We start from the raw sequence: 21,740 nt of genomic DNA, 5'->3' as shown, positions 1-21,740 counted from the left end.
TTAGGAGGAGTTTTTCCATTTTTAATTGTTACAAAAAACATTGGGTATAAATATGTGCAGAGGGACTTTTTATCCAAAATGTGTCAATATTAAAAGTACATATTCAAAATGTGATAATACATCAAGAATAAATGATACAAAATGGATCAAACAAAATGGCAAGATGTGTGGCTTTAAAATCACATTTTCAATAAAAGCACTTCTTCAGCTTCACATTCATTATAAAGTAGTGGGAAATGCTCCCCTAGTAAATCAACAGTCATTAGTGTATTGCCCACCCTTCCCTTCCTTTTATACACACACCCACACAACCCACCCACACACATTAGGTCATACAAACAGAAACAGTCATACTCTGTCACTGCCGTGACCTCTGCCTTCGAGCTGATGCATTATCATAGATCTCAGAGCACTGTACCTGCAGGAGGGAAAAACAAAATTTATGTCACACGCTAAGACATACAGCAGCAAATGAACACACACATTCAATTGTTTTAATTTCATGTTTTTAAAAGTCAAGAGTAACTAAACACCATTAACAGAACGGAGTTTTGTTTTTGTCTATACAGATTCTGAAGTATGACTGTCATCAGTGAAATTAAATGGTTCTGAGGTTTTCAAGCAAATTTTAAATGCATATAAATGCATTCCTGGCCACTTTAAACAATAAATATAATTAGAAGTGTAAAGAATTCCAGTTGTCTTATAATGCCATTTCCTCTGTAAATTAGAGCGTTTTTGTGCCTATACAATATTTAAAATGTCAACTGCATATTCTGAAGGAAATATTCTCCTCTACAGGAAAATAATTTTAAAATGGCTAAACAACCAATCAGACTGCAGGTCAGTTCGTCCTACTGCCAGTTCCTATCCCCATTTTATAACCACTTCAATTTTAATTGATTGCAAACAAACCATTTAATACCTACAGTATGTAGGCAGCTTAACTACTGACTTTCAGTTTATTCTCTTGCTAATTAGGCATTTGTAATAAATTATACTGATATATAGTCATAGGATTAAGTCTCACCTATGATTTAATTTATTACATAAATCTTTCAGGAAAATGTTATAGTCGGTTTTCATTTATTGTGGTTCTGAACCCCATTTGGGCCAGCCGTCTTCTCATCTGCTGAATTATGGGAGATTATAAATGCTGATCAAACCAATGTTACTCCTTCCACCCTCCTTCTGGTAGAAAATACAATTTGCTAGAGTCACAAACCATATTTCCTTACAGTAGACCACATGGAGATATTAGGAAAATACATGAAATCATAGATTGTGAAAGCGGTAAGAAATGTCTCCAAGGAAGGTGCATATGTTTCGGTATGAAACGTCCCAAGGCAAGAGGCTACTTTTTATTGTCAGACCCAAAACAAGCAAAACTGCTGAAGTGCAACATGGTGAAGGGGTGAACTGACAAATACTTAGTAAATCAAACAAGCAAAACACACGTTCTTTAAATATCAGGGTTTATGAACCTACAGACTTCCTGCATACCTTTAAAAATCTGTACATGATCAAAATTGCCTCTTTAAAGATCATGGCTATTGTTAATAAAATCCATTCAGAAAGAAAAAATCAAATTAAGTTTTTCTCTCCATTCCCTCATGGGCCCATGCCAGACATTCGGCCATTTGAGACGACTTTCAAACCTTCAATGTTTTATGTATAACTTTTAAAAATGCAGTGACTTTTTATTCAACCCTGCGCACATTACTGAAGTATGACATGTAGGAAACACTGATTTCTTACATTCAAATAAGATTGAATGAAGTCTTGCACTAACTTTTTTATTTTAGATTCTGCTTTCTTATTCATTTGTAAAAATAAAAAAAACACGTATTTACATTATGTAACCAGAAGAAGAGTGGCAGATGTAAACACACAGATTCAAGGGGACCATTCAAATGGAACAATTACACCTCTTTCCGAAATTGACAAATTTGACAATTTAAAAAAAATCTTTTTGTAAAAGTCAGTTTTGTTTTTTAACCAGATATTAGTGTCATATAATAAAATGTAAAACTGAAATTAGATACTTTTTTGCTAACTACAGCAACTGTTTACTTACTTCTTTGTCAGTTTGATTATTTCACGTTCCTCTTCCTCTTTGAGTTTCTCTACAAAGCTGTCTAAAACAGGGATCTCAAATTTGATGTACTGAGCAACCTGTAGGGGAAAAAAAATCAAAGACAATGTAAATGAGATACTCACATCCCTATCTTACCATAAGATGCAACCCATACTTCTCTCACATTAAAACACATTTTGAACACATTTTGTAGGACCACAACCCCAGTCCCAGATCTGTTGCAGCTTCTTACAGGTTTTATTAACATTGACTTCTTCTGTGATTAATGCTCCTCTTGCCAAGCCTGTCAGTGGATGTGGAAGGCCATGTCTTGGCAGGTTAACAGTTGTCATATACTATTTTCATTGTTCAATGATGAAATGAACTCTGTGAGATGTTCGAAGGTTGAAAGCTGGGAATATTGTTTGAAAATCTACCTCTGCTTTAAACTTTCCACAACTTTCTCCCAGACCTGTCTGCTGGGCTCATTGGTCTTCATGAGGCTGTTTGTTCACTAATGTTCTTCAACAAACCTCTGAAGCATCAACAGCTGGATTTAAACTGACATTACATTACACAGGTGGAGTCTGCTTACAAATCAGGTGACATCTAAAGTAACTGGTTGCATTGCATTTTGTTGAAAGTTGTGAATGTACAAAAAGCTAAATACAGACGTATATGTAAAATGAACCCTGAAAACCATTAATGATTTTCCTACCACTTCACAATTATGAGACACTTTATATTGGTCTATCATGTTAAACCTTTTCAGATTGAATTACACATGCATACATTTAGGCACATTTAGGCGTATCAGAGTAAAGGGAGCTGAATACAAATGGATGCCATACTTTAGATGTTTATTAGTAAAAAATATTGAAGACGTGCATCACTGTTCCTTTACTTAATAATTATGAGCTACTTTGTGTTTGTCTATTAGATAGAAGGACAGGTTTGGGGAAAGTTCAAGGGGTTAGAAAGCTTTTGCAACACATTGAATATATTCAGCAGGATCACAAGAGATACTCAGTCATCTTAGTCTATTGTTAAATTTGTCCCAAAACAGGATATCATTCATCAGCTTCCTAAATTTAACCCAACTATCCATCATTGGCCCACTGTAGCACTGCAGCATTGTGTACATTTGCTGAGAACTATCAAAATATTATAAAAAGCATCACTTAAGTTGAACAGGATAAGAGAACAGGGCCAAATGGTGAAAGAGGCCCAGACTCACATCGTATGTGACTTCCTCTCCCAGGTCGGCCTCCGTGATGAAGATCTTTGAGATTTTCTCACAGGGTCCGTAAAGCACACGAGTGACCAGAGGGTGTTCATCATCCTTCAGTCGTGTCCTTTCTACAAGAGAGAAAAGGAATAAAAAACTGCTTATTAACAACAAAAATACTTGTAGCTAACAAACCACAGTAAAACCAGACTTACCCCCAGACTCATGAACCATGTAAAGGACAAACTCTTCAGAATTGTTCTCAACCTTAAATAAAATAAATATACATTATTTAAGGTTGAGATGATTAGAAACAACTAAAGCCAGGGTCTTTTCTCACCCTAAACTTGTGTAGCAGCAGGTTGAGCACTTGTCCGGTCCTCATGGAGCTGTTTACGCGAACATTAGTGACTGAACCGTAAGCTGGAGTGAAAACAGACGTCTAAATGTAGAAAAAGATGAATCAGAAAGTCTCAGGGAAGTACACTTTGTTTTAGTACAGAACCTTTAGTACCATTGTGAAGTTGAGTGTGTGTTCCTGAACATGAGCACCTTGGACATTGTGGCCAGGAAAGCAACGAGAGAAAGGAAATCCCTTCATCATCTGCAGCTGGACTTTGTTCAACATCAACATTAACTCATACTAATCAAAGAGAAACTAATGTGGGTTACATTGCCTTAACCTTGTTTTCTGCGACACATAATGAAATCAGCCCACAGAAGGTCATTACGAAACTTAACAGAAGTACAGTCAAAGGAAACCACCGCCCCTGTGCACCTGGGGATATGTCAACAAGGGGATACATTAATGTGAGCGCATGGCTGATTAAGTGTGTTCTGTTTATTGTACCTTGTGGTTGTAGAAGTGACCGTTGATTGAGAACCTGTGTGCGCGAAGGCGCTGCAGGTCTCTGGCAGTGTGTGTGTTTGACCTCCTCTGAACTCGCATGAAGGAAGCATCACTCCTGGTCCTCAGCAGCTGAGGGGAGTCCTCTTCCTCTTGACCACCCATATCAGCATCTTAAGGTTGCATATAAACAAGAAAATAAAGCTCGGTTTACACACATAAAATGTTGCTCCTATACATTCCTTCAAAACAAGTCTGACAGAGCTCTGAATTAATTTTGGAGTTTATTAAATAAATATTAGCCATCAAAATGAATAAAAGTTTAAATGAAGTGTGTATAATATTGAATAATGGTTAAATGATATCAACATATCAAATCCCTGTCTCATTTTCTTTCAGAAACAATATTTCATACAATATTTTTAAACCTAAATCTATCAGAGGGATTATTAATTTTGAGCATAATTGTATCAGTTTTGTAATAGTTAAAAGCTGCCATGAGGTTTATGGTTGAGAAAGTTTCTGTTGGAGAAAGAGTTTGTTTCAAGCTTTTACTTGCTTAAATACAGCACTAATGGCAAAGTTAAACTTCCTAGCATGTTTGCAGGTTTGTCTCTTTCTGTTACAAAGAAAGAAAAACAAATATAGAATTGGTTTGTAATTAAGATCATTTGAAAAAATACAGCAATTGGCAAGTTTTATTCTTAGACTTGACTTTACAAATTTAAGAGGGGGTTACTCAAACTGTGGTCGCTAATATGGAGGTAGAAATTAGCTCTATTATTTATTATTAGAAAGATTTGCTTGCTCTAAGTTGTTCGCATGTTGGCTAGATTATATGTTGTCGATAATATGAATAAAAAAGCCTTTTCATTACGTTTTACATCACTGGTGAATTGGTGCAGTTCAATGCATGTCTTGGTTTTGGGGTCACTGTACAATACAAATTTAGCAAACAAACAAATGGTTTGTTCCCTTAGTTTAAACAAAAGGACAATGTTTACAAAAACAGAGCTCTGAGGTATTAAGCTGGACCTAAAAGCAGGATTTGTCAATGAATAACTTTAACTAAACAGTGCCAAACAGTTTAGCTCACAGAAATATTGAGGGCTTCAGTAGATCTCCTGAAACCCAAAATGTTTCTACACTGCCCAATAAAAACAAGCAGGAGGGTTCTAAAAGTCTAGTATTTCATCATTACCTGCTAGTCTTGCATTGCTTTGCTGTGAAGTGCTTTAAATAGTACTTTCTTCTACCCATATTCTGTTGTGGCACAAAAAGCAACCAAAACACGTACCTAGTTTGCTTTATTATTGTGATTCAGTCTGAATTTGTACCTGGATTGGTTAGATGGTTACCGTTTCTTTTTAGAACTTCTTTCCCTAACACGGTTATCTATGCAAATGGCCAGGTTGATTAGTTCATCGCCTGTCTCTGGTTCGTCACGACAGGCTAATTAATCTTTTAGCCTCTCGCTACGAGGGTTTCTGAATGTCCCTTTAAGAGCTGGTGGGTTTCAACCTGACTCTGCCACCAGAGTACAAAACTCTAGGCCCATTTCAACGACGGACTTGTGGTTCTGTTTCAAATTCCACAACTTCTTTGCAACTTCCGTGCTCTGTAGCATGACAAAATAGGGACTAGAAGAGTTGTTATTGCAGAGTTGTGTTGAGCTGCATTTTAAATGTGGACTAAATAAAGCTTATAAAAGGTGTCACATTTCAAGTACTTTGTATCAATACGTGTAAATAAAATATGCAAAAAGAAAGCTTACTTTGTTGTTTATCTGTCATAAAGGAGCAACTGACCAAACCGCTAATAGAAGCCATGTGATGGACATAAGTAGTCCAACTCTGTTTATTTATAGTGTGCTGATCTGATCTGCTGTAGCTAGTATATAAAGAAACTGTAACACGTGAGCCAAGCTTTCCCCAAGATCTGCTGAATGCAGCACCTGTGAGGTTTTAATTTCTTGCAGCGTGTAATCTACATTAATCCAACAGGTCTCTCCCTCTGTGTGTGTGTGTGTGTGTGTGTGTGTGTTGGGAGGGATGAACAAATGAATGCATGTGTTTAAGCTCACCAGCTGGTCTAGATTCTGTGCTCAGGGAGTTATTATTGGACTCTGCAGATGCCTGCTTTGCCACAGTAGATATTTCATTCCTGAAAAAAGAAAACGTTTTTTATTATTATTTTATTTTAATCCTATGTCCATTTATCTTTTTTCTGGAGTGGACAAATGACACTGAAAGAGAAGTCCTTTCTAGAATGTTGAATTAATACATTGTTTGGTGCTTAAAATTATTTGCTTATTTTCCTGAGTGAAGACTGAAAGAAAATGCCAGTGTCAACCCTAATTCTAAAAAGCTTTTATTAGCCTGGCATTTATATAGTTGTTCATTAAGTCTAAACCATGTAAGAAAACTCATTTTATTATGTCCAACTAAAAATCCAACTATATATTTAAATCTTTTTACAATGTTGTTTAATAGACCAAAAATGTTAATATGGCATGTTAAGATTTTGTTTCTTTTTCTTTTTCTTTCAGCTTTTCCCTTTCAGGGGTTGGCGTTTGTCTCCATCCAACCCCACCTTCTGCATCTTCTTCTTTCACACCCACTACCTTCATGACCTCTTTCACTCTATCTATACATCTCCTCTTTGGTCAACCTTCTCTCCCTTCTCACTGTCCTATCTATCACACAAGTCACTATATGCCCTTAGTTAGCCACCTCTACCCCTACCTTCACTTCACGCTGAGTCTCCCTGTACTTCTGGTGACTCAGTTCAGCCCTCACAGTGTCCCATTTCTCCTTTGCTGATCTCTTTCTCCTTCCACACTCCTGTACTTCTACATTCCACAACCTAAGTCTTCTTATCAACTTTTCTTCCAAAAGCCCTACCAAGTACTCTCCTACCTGTCCCCCTAACACCTTCTGTCACCTTCCAAATGACAGGAAGTGTCCAGTCATTTGAAAGCACCTATGTTAATATTTATTTGTACCTGTATTTATTTGCTATTCTTACTATTACAACATAAAATCAGTTTCTTTTTTCAAATACATAACTAATTTAAATAGATTGCTAATGTAAGAAATAAGTAAATAGTTTCCCTTCCAACTCACTAACTTTAGCCAATTGTGACCCTCAAGGATCAGTCTTATGACGACTACTTTTCATCCTCTATATCAATAACGTTAAAGCCATCAATGCAAATTAAAATTATGAGGCTGATGATACCATCATGTGTAGCTCAGGATCCATACACAACCTACCTCTTTTCAGCAGAAGTTGGCTTTTAATCCCATACAAAAAACCTTTTTTGTGACTTAAAACTGATTTTAAACTTTTAAAAAACAAAACAAATTTTGTGCTGGAATTCAAAATATAAATAACATAATCTGCTGTCAATCAATACTTTTAAGGGTTCAAAGATTGAGTTAATCGCCCAGTACAAATATCAGGGATTTCTACTCTGTTTCACATCTTGAAAGGGAGTAGTCAGCCCCGTCAGCTTTTATTGTATGATTACGTCTTTTTCAATTCAATTCAATTCAATTCAATTCAATTCAATTCAATTCAATTCAATTCAATTCAATTCAATTCAATTCAATTCAATTCAGTTTTATTTATATAGCGCCAATTCACAACACATTTCTGTCTTTTGAGGCCGAAAAACTGGCTTGTTAATGCTGCAATGACTTTTTCTATTATTATGCAAGTTGCCCTGTTTAAAAATAAATCAGACTGCTTAACCTGTTGAGCCGAAATCTTTCATTGTCATCGAACATCTGCAGTCTTATTGGCCGGCGAAGACCCCAGTAAATATTTAGCAACCCCTCTAGGATGAGCTCTCCATCCTCCTGCACAAAGAGAAGCACACCAAATAATAACAATCAGGAGCAATGTTCAGAGAGGATATCCTGCCTTGCTGACTGCCACAGAAGCTCAATTTCAGATGTACGTGCTGAAACAGTTGCATACAGCTCCACAGTGAAGCCTGGAATACTGGAGAAAGTCATTCGGGCTGGACCCTCCCTTTTTTCCACAGTGCAGGGGGAAGTCATGTCTGAGGCGGCACCAGAAAAGAACAACACTATGACTGTTATAGGTCACGTAGACGCAGGTGGAGACATTTTATTTGACATAAATGTAAGTCTTAATTTAGAAAAAAAAAATCACAGTTGTAGAAATAAGTGTGTTAGTGTTGAGTGGGTGTATATGAGCAAGTTTGTTAGTTGGGGGTCCACTGTTGCTGGAGTGGCGATAAAAAGGTCTGCAACCCAAGGGCAGCAAAGGACAGGTGGACCTGGCTCCCGAAGGCCGCAACTGTCTCAGGCAGGCAGACACAAGGCATTACAGCAGGGTAGCCATATGCATCACACAGAGGTAGATCATCTGTGAAGCACAGGAGCCACAGCTCCCCAGGTCAAAGAGACACAGGGTGAGGGGGAGACATTGCATGGTGCCCCAAATCCCCAAGCCTGCAAGGTCCATCGACCCACACATCAAGACCCTACTGATGTTTGGTGTTGCACATTTTAGGAAGAAGGGGCTAAATCCTCCCAGGTGTCACCTCCCCAAAACTCCAAAGGGAAGTCCCTATACAGTGTCCACCCCCCTGGAGAGAAGCAGTCTAGGAGAACCCGGACCAGCCATGTGATGCAAGCCCACCACCAGCATCCCATGGCCTAGAGACCCGCCCGGCTAGCCGGAACCCGGCAATAGGCAGGCCCCAGGAGGTGCACCCAGCCTCCAAACCCCCACTGTTCACCTCGGCATAACCCAAATTCCTTAAAACCCCCTCCTAACCCCAGACCCTATTTTGTCCCAAACATGCCGCCACTCCCTCACTCCACCAAGCCCCACCCACCACGGCCTCAGTAGAAGAGGATTTTCTGTCAACATGGTGGACAGCAAACAAAACATGGGCATTATTAAGCTGGCTACCCACCGGTCCAGGGATGCCAGGAAGGCACTGCCTCACCCGGCGCACTGGCAGCCACCCCAACTGGAGCCACAGCAAGCCCCAAGCCGCACGGGGTCCCAGGCCTGTATTCGACTACACAAGGCGGCAGCAGCAGTACCAGTACCCACACCCCACCACGCCAGAAGCACTGCCAGAATTCGGAATGAAATTAGGGTAAACTGTTATAATTTCCATGTAGAGATGTAACTTAGAAAGAGGAAGAAGGAATTATCTTTTGATCTGAATAGTTTGTCAGCAGCCAGTCAAACTTTTCATGCTTGTCTTTCACCAAAATAGGACAAAAATAAAACCTCAGCTATGAATGTTGTAATTACAGCCTGAGAAGGCTATCTGTTCCCCCAGTTTGAAAATATTTGTTATATAACCACTGTATCTAAGTCATTACCCACAATACAATGCAGGTCTTTCAATGCAGGTTTCAATCAGTTCATCACAGAGATCTTAACACCAAAGTAAAACAGATAAAATAGAAATTTGTTTTTATAAGTTAAAAAGTCAGGCTGATCAGGTGATGCAGGATTAGACTTTATGTTTAGCCTTTTGGCTAAATTATACTCTGAAGAAAAATAAAACATAGAGGGAGAAAACAGCAAAGAGGAGCACAAATTCAAGAAATGTTAGAAAAGCTCTGTGGAAAAGCAATAGAAAATAATTTTAAAATAATTTATTTTAGGTAGTCTTGCAAACTTTTCCTATTCTCTCGAACTTTTTACATGTTGTCATGTGACAACCACAAATGTCAGTGTATTGTATTGGAATGTCATGTGACAATAAAAGAAAATGTTGATAACGCTTATAAAGATTTCTGTTTACGAGCCAGCAGATTTTTACCGGACACAGAAAAAGTGTAGATTTTTTAAATATTCAGCCCAAGTCTATAAATGTGTGCTTTTTATAATTTTACAATCAAAAAATGCTTGATTTGCATGAATGGCTCACAATTGACATATTTTTCCACTCCTCCAATCCAATTGCTCTGTCATGGTTTTATAACAAAAAGATAAAATAATGGAAAATATCCAATTCATTAAGTATTATTGTTTTTCACTTTATTTTTAGACTGAACAGAATGAAGAGTCACTTCCAGATTAAACATAGGACAGAAACATTTTTCTGTGTGTATGTGTGGTTACTACAGGGCTTCATTGTTTCTGCTATGTAAACACTGAGCACAGCTGCACCACTGGACTCTGCTAACGTGCCACTCCTGAGTTTCCTGAGCAACCACGGACACACCCTCGAATCTACACGTTCACACCGAATCGCATAGAGTAAGGTCTGTGAGACTATTTTTGGATAAGGCGGTTAATCACTGTGTCGCAGCCTGCCTATAAAGCCTGGACCCATTCTCCAGTCTACTCATAGTCTGCACCACGGATTAGACGACGCTTAGTTTATCGCTGTGTTCAAAGAGCCCAAACTCAGACATTGAAGGTGAGCAGGATTCTTCTTCTTTTTTTTTCTTTGCTCTGTGACATACTATGTAAACACGTGATCTAAGATTTTAGCTTTTTTAGATTTTTTACATTGTCATTTGAAAAACAGAAATCCAGTATTTCATCAGAATAATATTTTAGTTTTGGACTAGAAATTAGAATAACCATAACCACTATTTTAATAATTAGGAAAAAATCTGTTTTCTTTTTCCTCTTTTTCCTACAGCATGAAAAGCAGGAGGATGCTGTTGTCTCTGCCTCTATTACCCACAATTACTGAGACACTCGAGGACCTGCCTGTCCATCCCTCCTCCTTGCAGCAATCCCAGGGCTCCCACTCTCTGGAGGACTACATGTCCAGCATTCAGGCCCTTGCACGGCCTGTCGAGGACCCAAGTTATGGCCCTGTCAGACTCCAGAGGTCCCCCAGGCAGCGTCAGCTCTCAAAAGTTGCCCGTGCATCTTCACGCACACCAAGGACTTCCAGAGCCTTCAATATGAGCCCACACAGCACAGAGGAGTTTTCTCTCAGGATGAGCAGAGAACGAGATTGCAGGGGCAAAGACCCTGTGGACTGGCTCTTTGGACAGATAAGGACTTGAAGAGAGTCACTGTTGTTGTTGGACATCATGTGGGTACTTTGATGGAGTGAAAAAATAAGTGCAGAGGAACCTCAGGATGAACTGCTCCACCATGGCTCATGATAATAGTGCAAAGGAAACTTATTTATTTGTATTTACTAAAGATTTTATGTGGTCTATGTGTTTACAGAGTTCAACATTTTGTTAGGACGTAAGATGTGGTTTTTAATAAAATCCTAAAATATCAGAATTCCTTTTACATTTTGACAGTTTTTTTTCCTTTAAGCACTAGTGATCATTTCAATGATCCTGTACAAATGAATTAATTGCGAGGGGGAGCAAAAACTAAACATTTAAATATATCGTTGTGAAAAATATTATTAGAGGGAAATTGTTTCCCATCATTTGTTATCTTATTCTATTTCAATATTATTAGAAAACAGGTTTTCAAGCAGGGTTTTCTGTGGGTTTCTACTCTTAATCATTTAGTTAACTGTAGCAAAATGTAGTAAATTAGGATTAAATGTCAATGATAGAAAAATTCACTCAACTGAAAAATATCTGTGCAAAAAAATAGTTTTGCTTACATTAAGTATTTAAATTGTATTTTGATGGTGATACTTTTTAAATGAAAGACTTTAGGACTTTAACTAAAAGTGTTTAACACTTGGTCCAACAGATGCATTAGATGGCTAAACCATTGTAACAGACCGGCTAATTGTAGTTAAAGAGCAAAACTCTACATATATCAAGACATACAGCTGATATTTAATGTATCTTCACATTCAAAAAACAGAAGTTATAATCCACCAGCATCAGAAGTGACAATAAAATACATTCTCTAAACATAAGCCCTCTTTAATAACCGCTGATAGTTGTATTCATGACATCTGCTTCTACTCCTACTCAAATAACAAGTTTGATTACTGTAACTACTGTTTCTGTTGTGCAACAAATACAAATCCAACCAAACTAAAATTTTAGCAATGATTTTACTAGCATCTGTTGGCCGTGTAAAAAATTGATACATACCACACATAGCCAGAAGGGGGCGCTTCATGGTTGTGCGCTGCATAATTTGGATTTGGGTCAATACCGAAGGGAGTCCAAAGCAAACAATAACGTCTGTGTTTTACTCAGTGGTGAGTGGGAGCAGAGGTAAGTTATCTCCATTCAGTATTCAAAGAAGTTCCAAACATCAACATAACACAAGATACAAAGGAAGGAAGGCCATAATCTACATGTGTTATAACACATTCAATATGTTAACACTGCTCTATGTCAGCTAAAATGGTTTAAAGGGTTATAGAGCTTCAGCACATCTTTGCACCTTAAAATTAAAAACCTAATACCCTTCGACTAAACTTGTAGCTTCTTTTTGGAAGATCAAATAATTTGGGGACAAATTCTGTGTAAAATTGATCTCTAGGTAGGAGAAATTGAATCAAAAGAATGTTGTTGTCTTCTTAAAATTCTTCAAAAGAGTGAATCTGTGATGAATCCTGATTGTGTAGTTTTGAATGCCAATGGATCAAATAGTGCCTTAAGCACCCAGAAACACTTACACATTATTACAGCTAATACAAGTACATTCTGAGCAGTCGCACATGTTAGTGCTCGCTCCCTTCTCGAAGAGGTTTGGTTCATTTGCTTTAACTGACAGCCGCAAAGTCAGTCCTCCTGACAAGCCCCCCCTAAAATGACTAACGCACATCACCTGACCTGATAGTGATCTAATCTTCTCAATAACATGCAACTTCTCTTCTGTCAACCCGCGTCTTCTTTTCACACACAACCTGTTTACCTTATTCCACTCTGTCTGGGAATGATGGTACATGTTTGTTACATCTAAACCCATTCATGTGGTCTACCTATTTGCTAGAAATTTCTGAACAATTTTCCAAACTTTGGCTTTTGGGCAGCATACATGCACAACCACATTCTGTGGGTCTGCATGGTGAACATACTGCTGAGCCATGGTTTGGCCCTTATATCCACAAAATATCCAGTGACTAAGTCCTCAGTAGCCTTGAATCAGCTGGATCTGAGATCCCCCAGATAAATACAGAGAATCTGGTTTAAATAACTGGCTTAGATACAAGCAAATTATATAGTACATATGTGTGATGTTTTTATGAAAGCATATAACACAATGTGATAAATTATAGAACCAAAGTTGTGTATTTCAGTAATTTAAATAACCAATTCTAACTCATACACTTTATAAAGTAATTACATAGAATTATTATATTCCAAGTTTGACTGATGTTTGTACCTTGCAGCTAATGAAAAGCCAAAATTTGAAAATGTGACAATTACATAAAATACAAAAGAAAAGGATTTTAGTTACTTAAATGTTGTGTTGTGGAGTTCGCAATTATATGAAGTGTTGACCATTGACTGTCTGCATTCATACACACATTTACAGACTGTGAATGTCTGTATGGATGGGTAGATGATTGATTGTAATGTAAAGCGCTTTGGGGTCTCCTGGGACTTGATAAAACACTATACAAGTGCAGGCCATTTACCATTGACACCCTTCACCTGGAGGGTTAGCCACAAAAGGTCATTGCTAAAGAAGCTGGCTGTTCACACATTGCTGTATCTAAGCATATAATTGGAAAGTTGAGTGGAAGGAAAATGTGTGGTTGAAAAAGTTGCACAGACCACAGGGATAACTACAGCCTCAGTGGTCCAAAGTCCTCTTATGAAAGTACATTGTGCATTTCACTTGAAATCAAGGTCCCAGAATCTGGAGGAAGAGTGTAGAGACACAGAATCCAATTTGCCAGAGGTCCAGTGTGACAGTCAGTGAAGATTTGAGGAGCCATGGCATCACCAGAATGACATGGTCCACAGTCATCTACCAGAAAATGAATCTGGAAATTTATGCTATTAAAGCAAACTCCTTTACACCTCAGCAGAGCCACAGGGTGATTGCTTCCATGCCACACCTAATTAATGAAGTAATTCATGCAAAATGAGCCTCAATGAAGTATTAAGTGTAAATACTTTATAGTGCATGGAAATACTTTTCAGTAGCACAACAGTTCTTTATTAGATTTCCCTTTTTATTGATTGTATTATTAAATTTCTTTAAGAAACTAATTTTTGGGTTTTAAATAGCTGTAATTCATTATCATCAAAATTACCAGAAATAAACACTTTGGATATATCACTAAATATTTAAGGAATCTAAAACAAACATGAGTTTTATCTTTTGAATAAAATTACTGACATAAGTTAACAAGTTAACATTCTAATTCTAATTCATTACTGTACCAGTATGTAAGCAGTCAAGTACCTTAATCTCAAACCAAAAATAAACCCAAAGACCTTTGATAAAATAAACTAGATAAACTAATAACTTAGAAAGAGCTACAGTTGTTAATGAAAGCAGAACATGGGAGCAAGGTAAAGAGGTTAAATTTTAGATGGTGACAAAATAAGATAAATAAGAAACAAGAAATACAGTAGCTTCTACGGTTTCTTCATCAGTAATATTTTTAAAGCATTTGCTTTACTTTCTGAATAATAAAACAATAACAAACTTGCTCTTTTGTTTTTATAATATACATCAGAATCCTAATCCAATTAGATGATCTTAGTTTAGTATTTTCTGGGGTTTTGCCATACTGGATTGGCCAGGTAATATGTTACATACACAAATTGTTCTGTACACTGGAAGTTTACTCAGGATTAACCCTAAATGCTTGTCAGCTTCAGTGTGGAACAGAATTCCTGAGTCATCCTTCCTTTCTTCATTTGTTGTCCGAGCAGCCAGGCTTTCTTCTAATAGTAGTTAGAGTAGTTGTGAGCAGGGCTGCACAATATTAAAAAAATCTAGTGATGCTGATATCAGTTGCAATATGTGGCTATTTTCTTCTTTCCTTTCTTCCTCATCTGCGCTTCCATCACTCTGTAACCTTTGGTATTTTGGGCAATCTTACCTGTGTCTGGTGAGAACATCTGCTGCTGTGAGACTCTGTCCAACGGGTTAAATATTATTAGTATGTAAAATGCAGGTTCATAACAACTGGAATAAACTAGCCAACAATTGTTGTACTCCAAACTGTTCTTTGGGATGTGAATATTGCACACAATGATAATTTGATGACGATTGATTCGCAATATATATGCGGCCTTAGTAGTGAGAAGGTTCTTCATAAGGTTTTGTGAAGAAGTTCCAAAGTTTTTCTTTGGACATTGACTGCCTTTTCCACTCATTTTCATTCACTAACAGAGCAATTTGTCCAGTCTGTGAAGCTTCATAACTCGACTTATGACTCATTAAGTTATGAAAAGGCTCCTAAACTGAAAGGATGAATCAGTTTTGTGTCGACTCATAACTAACAAGCAATTAACCTCCTCTACACTGAATCCTTAGGCAGCAGGCTGTCACAAATTGTTTAAACCTCTATAGTTAAAACTCTTTAGAAAAGATAGATAGCTTTTTAAAAAACACAAAATAGTACTTTACCACTAAAAAGTTATTCGCTGAAACTTTAACACAGCAGATGATCAGCTATGATGATGCTGAAGCTGTTAACGATTTTTTTAAGGACATGACTTCCACGTAGATTTTATGAAAGTTCCTAGTCTTTTTATGCAATCATTTCAAATTATTCAATGCGATGATTTGCCACAAAAAACTGGACAGACAGCAAGTGAAATATTCCAAGGGAAATATTGTAAAAACTGAGCCGCTGATCAAGACCACTTTAAAGGTTTTTAAGAAGATTTGGCTCCTTGGAAGCAAAGCCAATGCAAATTAGGGTGGTTTAAAATTATTTCACCAACTGTTTATTTGACCGCAAACACTTTTGTGGACACCAAAGACAAGATCTTACTGTCCTTGTCACATATTACTAGCAGGGCTGTACACACCAAGTAGGTCAGTACTGTCAGAAAGAGCTACTCCTTAAATAAACATAACCCTTAGAATCGGGGTGGACAAGTTTGTACAGGCACAACAAAGAGGTACAAATTCAGGAATCTAATGACTGATGATTTGACTCATGCATATTAACAGATCACCTTGATACAACCAACTATAGCCCAGAGCCTCAGTTCATTTGTGGCCTATTTATTTTGATTAACACCAAAAAATATTGATAGAAAATGTAAGATAGTATGAATAATACAAATACTGGAACTGTGATGCAGAAGAAGTTGATGTATGGATCATAGTATGATGAGCTATTTAAGTAATTATTCCCAAGCAATATGTGTTTGTCCAATGCAATAATTTGAACCTTTATCCTTTAATCTGAAACCTTGGCTCATATTTTTGTATGCTCTTTTCAACGGTTTATGTTTAGTCAACTCTGTAATAATAACATTTGGGAGTATCTCGGTCAGAGTCCCGACTTGAATCAGATAAAGCATGTGTGGCGGTAGCTAAAAATTTGTGTGATGGCAAGGGAGCCTTACAACCTCAAAGACTTGGAGCTCATATCTAAAGATATATTGTCAAAATGCTAGTGGAAGAATGCAAAAGACTGGTCAGCAACTATTCAAAGGGTTTGATGGCTGCAATACAAATTGAGATTTTTCGGGTGATTAATGAGGGTTTAACTACTATTCAACATGCCATTTTTTTTTTTTATTAAAATGTAAATAAAAACTTGGTTGGATAAAAATAACTTTAAATCTAAATCTGCCAGTCTGCTAAATTGTACGCCTAAATATATGTAAAGTCACTTAAATGATGTGACTATAATACCTTGAAATGTATTGCAAAATGTAGACGTCCATCTCCACTGGAGCAGAGATGTGGCAGATAAGAGATGATGGGATAAGATTAAAACTGTATTCTACAGCCATGATGTTTGTTTGTTTTTGTTACAGCAGTTACTGTCTAAAATAGCGATGAAATCCTTCAAAACCTTGGTCAAAACATACCATTGACTATGTTAACCCATTTGTTTCCCCTCTTATAGATAATCAATTTCATGTCTCTTAACTTAGAAATGAAAGTTCAAAAGCCCCCTTAAAACTATGAGTAAAGTCAGGTTTCAGATTTGCATGGTCTAAACTAACAGTGTAACAGTCAGGACAATTTACAACTATCAAGTTGTCACAAGTTAAACATTGGAAAACACAAACTTACATTCTGAAAACAAAAACTCTCATTATAACAAGTGGAGTTAAAGAGATAAAAAGTTGAAGTTAACCTAAGGGGGCTGTGAGTATTTACAGTGTACTTGTAACTCTCTGTTTAACTTTTCACTTAGACAAAGTCACCGGCAGAACGTTTGTTGCTTTGAATGCCCTTTCCCTTTCCATATAAAATATATAAAAAGGACCAGCACCTCTGTGATTTTGTTTCTGATTCCCTTCTCTAGAAATTGTTTTTTTAATCAGCCCTGATGGAAGTTTTTTCCTGTTGAAACGGTGTCACTCCTCTCCCCATGTTACCACATGCTTATTTAAAAAGGTTTTCTTTTTATTTTAACATGTCCTGTTCAGCAGAGTAGCAATCAGTGCCAAGAAGAAGCCTAACAAATTTACTTTCAGTAGAGCATTACAGCTAACGCTATAATGCTCCGGTTGATATATATATATAAAAAAACTTTACTAGAAACTGATTTGGGATTATTTCAATTGCAATGGACACAGAGACAGATACGAAAAGGAAAAGAAAAAAAAGAAACAAGAGAGAGGTTGGGCAACAAGGAAAAAGAGAGAGGAGAAAAGAATAGAGAAGAGAAAGAAGGATGAAGAGAATACAAGGTAACACCCTAGAAGACTGTTTCTGCATCTGCATCTGCAGAATCATATTTAACAATAGCAACGTTACTGAAAAATTGCACGGTGCTATCCATCCATCCATCCATCCATTGTCTTCCGTTATCCGTGGTCGGGTCACGGGGGCAGCAGCCTAAGCAGAGAGATCCAAACCTCCCTCTCCCCAGCCACTTGGGCCAGCTCATCCGGGGGTATGCCAATGTGTTCCCAGGCTGTCCTCCTGGTGGGACGTGCCTGGAACACCTCACCAGGGAGGCGTCCAAGAGGCATCCTAACCAAATGCCCGAGCCAACTGGCTCCTCTCGACGTGGAGAAGCAGTGACTCTACTCTGAGTCCCTTTGGGATGACCGAGCTTCTCCCCCTATCTCTAAGGGAGAGCCCAGAATCCCTGCGTAGGAAACTCATTTCGGCTGCTTGTATCCGTGCTCTCGTTCTTTCGGTCACAACCGAAATCTCATGACCATAGATGAGGGTAGGAACATAGATCGACCGGTAAATCGAGAGCTTCACTTTTTGACTCAGCTCTCTCTTCACCACGACAGACCGGTACAGGGCCTGCATCACTGCTGACTCAGCACCAATCCGTCTATCAATCTCCCGCTCCATTTCTCCCTCATTCATGAACAAGACCCCAAGATACTTGAACTCCTCCACTTGAGGCAGGCCAAAAAGACCCGATAGGACTCTATCTTCAGCCTGACAGCATCCTTCACCGCCAGTGTCCACCAGCGGGTTCGAGGATTGCCGCCGCGACAATCACCAAGAACCTTGCAACCACAGCTTCGGTAAGCCGCTTTGGCAATGGAGGTGCGGAACATGGCCCACTCGGACTCAATGTCCCCCACCTCCCCCGGATCGTGTTTGAAGCTCTCCCGGAGGTGGGAGTTGAAGCTCCGACTCCACCAGGCATTCCCAGCAGTCCCTCAAGGTTCGTTTGGGCCTGCCAGGTCTAACCGGCATCCTCCCCCACCATCGGAGCCAACTCACCACCAGGTGGTGATCAGTTGACAGCTCCGCTCCCCTCTTCACCCGAGTGTCCAAGACATGTGGCCGCAAATCAGATGACACAACAACAAAGACGATCATCAAACTGCGACCTAGGGTGTCCTGGTGCCAAGAGCACATATGGACACCCTTATGCTTGAACATGGTGTTAGTTATGGACAATCCATGATGAGCACAGAGGTTTGATAACAAAACACCACTAGGGCTCAGAACGGGAGAGCCATTACTCCCAACCACACCCCTCCAGGTCTCACTGTCATCGCCAACGTGAGCGTTGAAGTCCTCCAGCAGAACAAGAGAGTCCCCGGAGGGGCGCTCTCCAACACACCCTCCAAGTACTCCAAAAAGGGTGGGTAGTCTGAACTGCTGTTTGGTGCACAAGAACAAACAACAGTCAGAACCTTTCCCCCACACGTAGGTGGAGGGAGGCTACCCTCTCATTGACCGGGGTGAACCCCAAGGTACAGGCACCGAGATGGTCACCACAACGCTGAAATTTAGGCCGATACCCTCATTTTTTATGAGGGTAACGGCCCTTTGACTGACATCTCCCTCCGTGTGATTTTTATGTTGGCTATACTGCAAGGTAAGGTAAGGTAAGGTAAGTTTATTTATATAGTGCTTTTCAGCAACGAGACACTCAAAGCGCTGTACATACAATTACAATACAATCACAAAGCAAATAAACACAGATACAGACACAGAAAAACAAATCAAATGATAAAATCAAACAACAGAGGTAATTTAAAAAAGTTAAATAAAATAAAATAAAGAGAATAGAATGATGGACAAGAAAATGAAAGGAAAATTGGACTGAAAACGCAACTAATCATGCCTAAATGGTACAGTCAAAGGCCACTCTAAAGAAATACGTTTTTAATCTTGATTTAAAGCAACTTAGGGTTTCGGCACTTTTACAGTTTTCCAGATTAGTGGAGCATAAGAACTAAAAGCTGCTTCTCCATATTTGGTTCTGGTTTTGGGTACGCAGAGTAGATTTGAGCGAGATGACCTGAGAGGTCTGGATGGTTGATACACTGACAACAAGTCTGTAATGTATTTTGGTGCTAAGCCATTCAGTGATTTATAGACTAACAGAAGTATTTTAAAGTCTATTCTCTGAGCTACAGGGAGCCAGTGTAGGCACTTTAGAACCGGGGTGATGTGCTCCACTTTCTTAGTTCTAATGAGGACGCGGGCAGCAGCGTTCTGGATCAACTGCTGATGTCTGATCCACTTTTTAGGCAGTCCTGTGAAGACACCGTTGCAGTAATCAATTCTACTAAAGATGAACGCATGAATTAGTTTTTCAAGGTCCTGCTGAGACATTAGTCTTTTAATCCTGGAGATGTTCTTTAGGTGATAGAAGGCCAACCTAGTTACTACCTTTATGTGCCTCTGAAGGTTCAGGTCTGAGTCCATCACTACACCCAGGACTGGTGGTTCCTAGCTGTATTAACTGAAGCTGTGTGAACTTCTAAACGCTGTTCCTTTGGTCCAAAGATTATTACTTTAGTTTTGTTTTGATTCAGCTGAAGAATATTTAGGCCCATCCATGCATTGATTTCTTCTAAGCATTTACCCAGCGCTTGAATGGGTTCATGGTCACCCGGTGACATCGTAACGTATTGCTGTGTGTCGTCTGCATAGTTATGATAACTTACGTTGTTGTTTATTAAAATCTGAGTTAGGGGGAGCATGTAGATATTGAATAGTAGGGGCCCTAAGACGGACCCTTGGGGAACGCCATATGTGATTTTTGTGCTCTCTGATGTAAAGTTACCTACTGATACAAAAAAGTCCCTGTCCTTCAAGTAGGATTTAAACCAGTTGAATGCTGTACCAGAAAGGCCGACCCAGTTTTCCAGGCGCTCTAATAAAACGGAGTGATCAACAGTGTCGAATGCTGCACTAAGAAACAAAAACGATATAGCCAAGCCAAGCTGCTCCGCCCAACACAACACCACTGTGACGGCCACACCACACATCCTTCCATAAGGCCTTAGGTACACGGAGAAGGCCACCGACCACAAGCAAACAACACTCACCACTAACCACCCAGCAGACAAGCAATTCCCAACCCAGTACAAGGCCGAGAAGCCTGATGCAACTGCTTAGCTCAGGAACGTCCACCCCACAGCACCCACACACGAAGGCCGGAGCTGCACTGCACAGCACCACCATCCCACCACACCAGCAGAGGACAGAACCCAGCAAAGAGCACCCAAAGTAAAAGCTGTGCACAAAGCCTACACTGTGCAAGTACGAAAAAAAGACCCACAACATCCAAACCCAAGAACACATGCCCGACACCCATACAGCAGCCAGAAGCCGCCCTGCGAGAAAATCCACTCCGACGCCTAAAAGGCAGGAAATTCACATGGCCAAAGCCAAAACCCACCAAGAATCTGAGACCACCCCGAGAACAACTTCGGCCTGAGATCACGTGACGCCAAGTCGCTGATGTAAATTTGTATTCTCAAAGAAAATAAATCGTATTCACAAACTGTTATAGCATATTGTTTTCATAAAGAATAAACCACAATTGTAAACTTGAACTTTGTGTTTGCAATTTCTTGAAGCTGTAACATTTTATTTTGTATTTTTATAGAGAAAATATACAAAACCTCTTTTGGATTTTACTTATGCACAACTACTTACTAATATGCACACATTTCCGTCTTTACATACATATTGTTTTTGACAGCGTTTTTACCCTATATTATATAATCTAATTTACAGTGTTGAGTCAACCTGTGCTGAATCATTTTCTATCAAATTAGCAGAGTTTTGGTTATGTTTTATCTTACAAGATCTTAAAG

The 21,740-nt window shown here is 38.8% G+C and overlaps 1 protein-coding gene across 3 annotated transcripts in view; it reads right to left on the bottom strand.

Annotated features, from left to right (window-relative positions):
- Positions 1 to 21,740, bottom strand: part of rassf4a (Ras association domain family member 4a) — a 35,145-nt gene continuing 13,405 nt past the window's right edge. For all 3 annotated transcript variants that reach the window (XM_047352395.1, XM_047352394.1, XM_047352393.1), the window contains 8 exons: positions 7,909 to 8,015; positions 6,236 to 6,315; positions 4,156 to 4,325; positions 3,646 to 3,747; positions 3,521 to 3,572; positions 3,315 to 3,436; positions 2,078 to 2,175; positions 1 to 418 (listed from right to left, as the gene is read on the bottom strand). In XM_047352395.1, coding sequence (XP_047208351.1) covers positions 349 to 418; positions 2,078 to 2,175; positions 3,315 to 3,436; positions 3,521 to 3,572; positions 3,646 to 3,747; positions 4,156 to 4,325; positions 6,236 to 6,315; positions 7,909 to 8,015 — 801 coding nt within the window. In that variant the 3' untranslated portion in view covers positions 1 to 348. The remainder of the gene's footprint in view (positions 419 to 2,077; positions 2,176 to 3,314; positions 3,437 to 3,520; positions 3,573 to 3,645; positions 3,748 to 4,155; positions 4,326 to 6,235; positions 6,316 to 7,908; positions 8,016 to 21,740) is intronic.

This window comes from Girardinichthys multiradiatus, chromosome 22 (genome assembly GCF_021462225.1).
Source record: "Girardinichthys multiradiatus isolate DD_20200921_A chromosome 22, DD_fGirMul_XY1, whole genome shotgun sequence".
Lineage (NCBI taxonomy): Eukaryota > Metazoa > Chordata > Actinopteri > Cyprinodontiformes > Goodeidae > Girardinichthys > Girardinichthys multiradiatus.
Note: the sequence above shows the minus strand (reverse complement) of the source record. Positions and strands in the feature narration are given on the sequence as shown.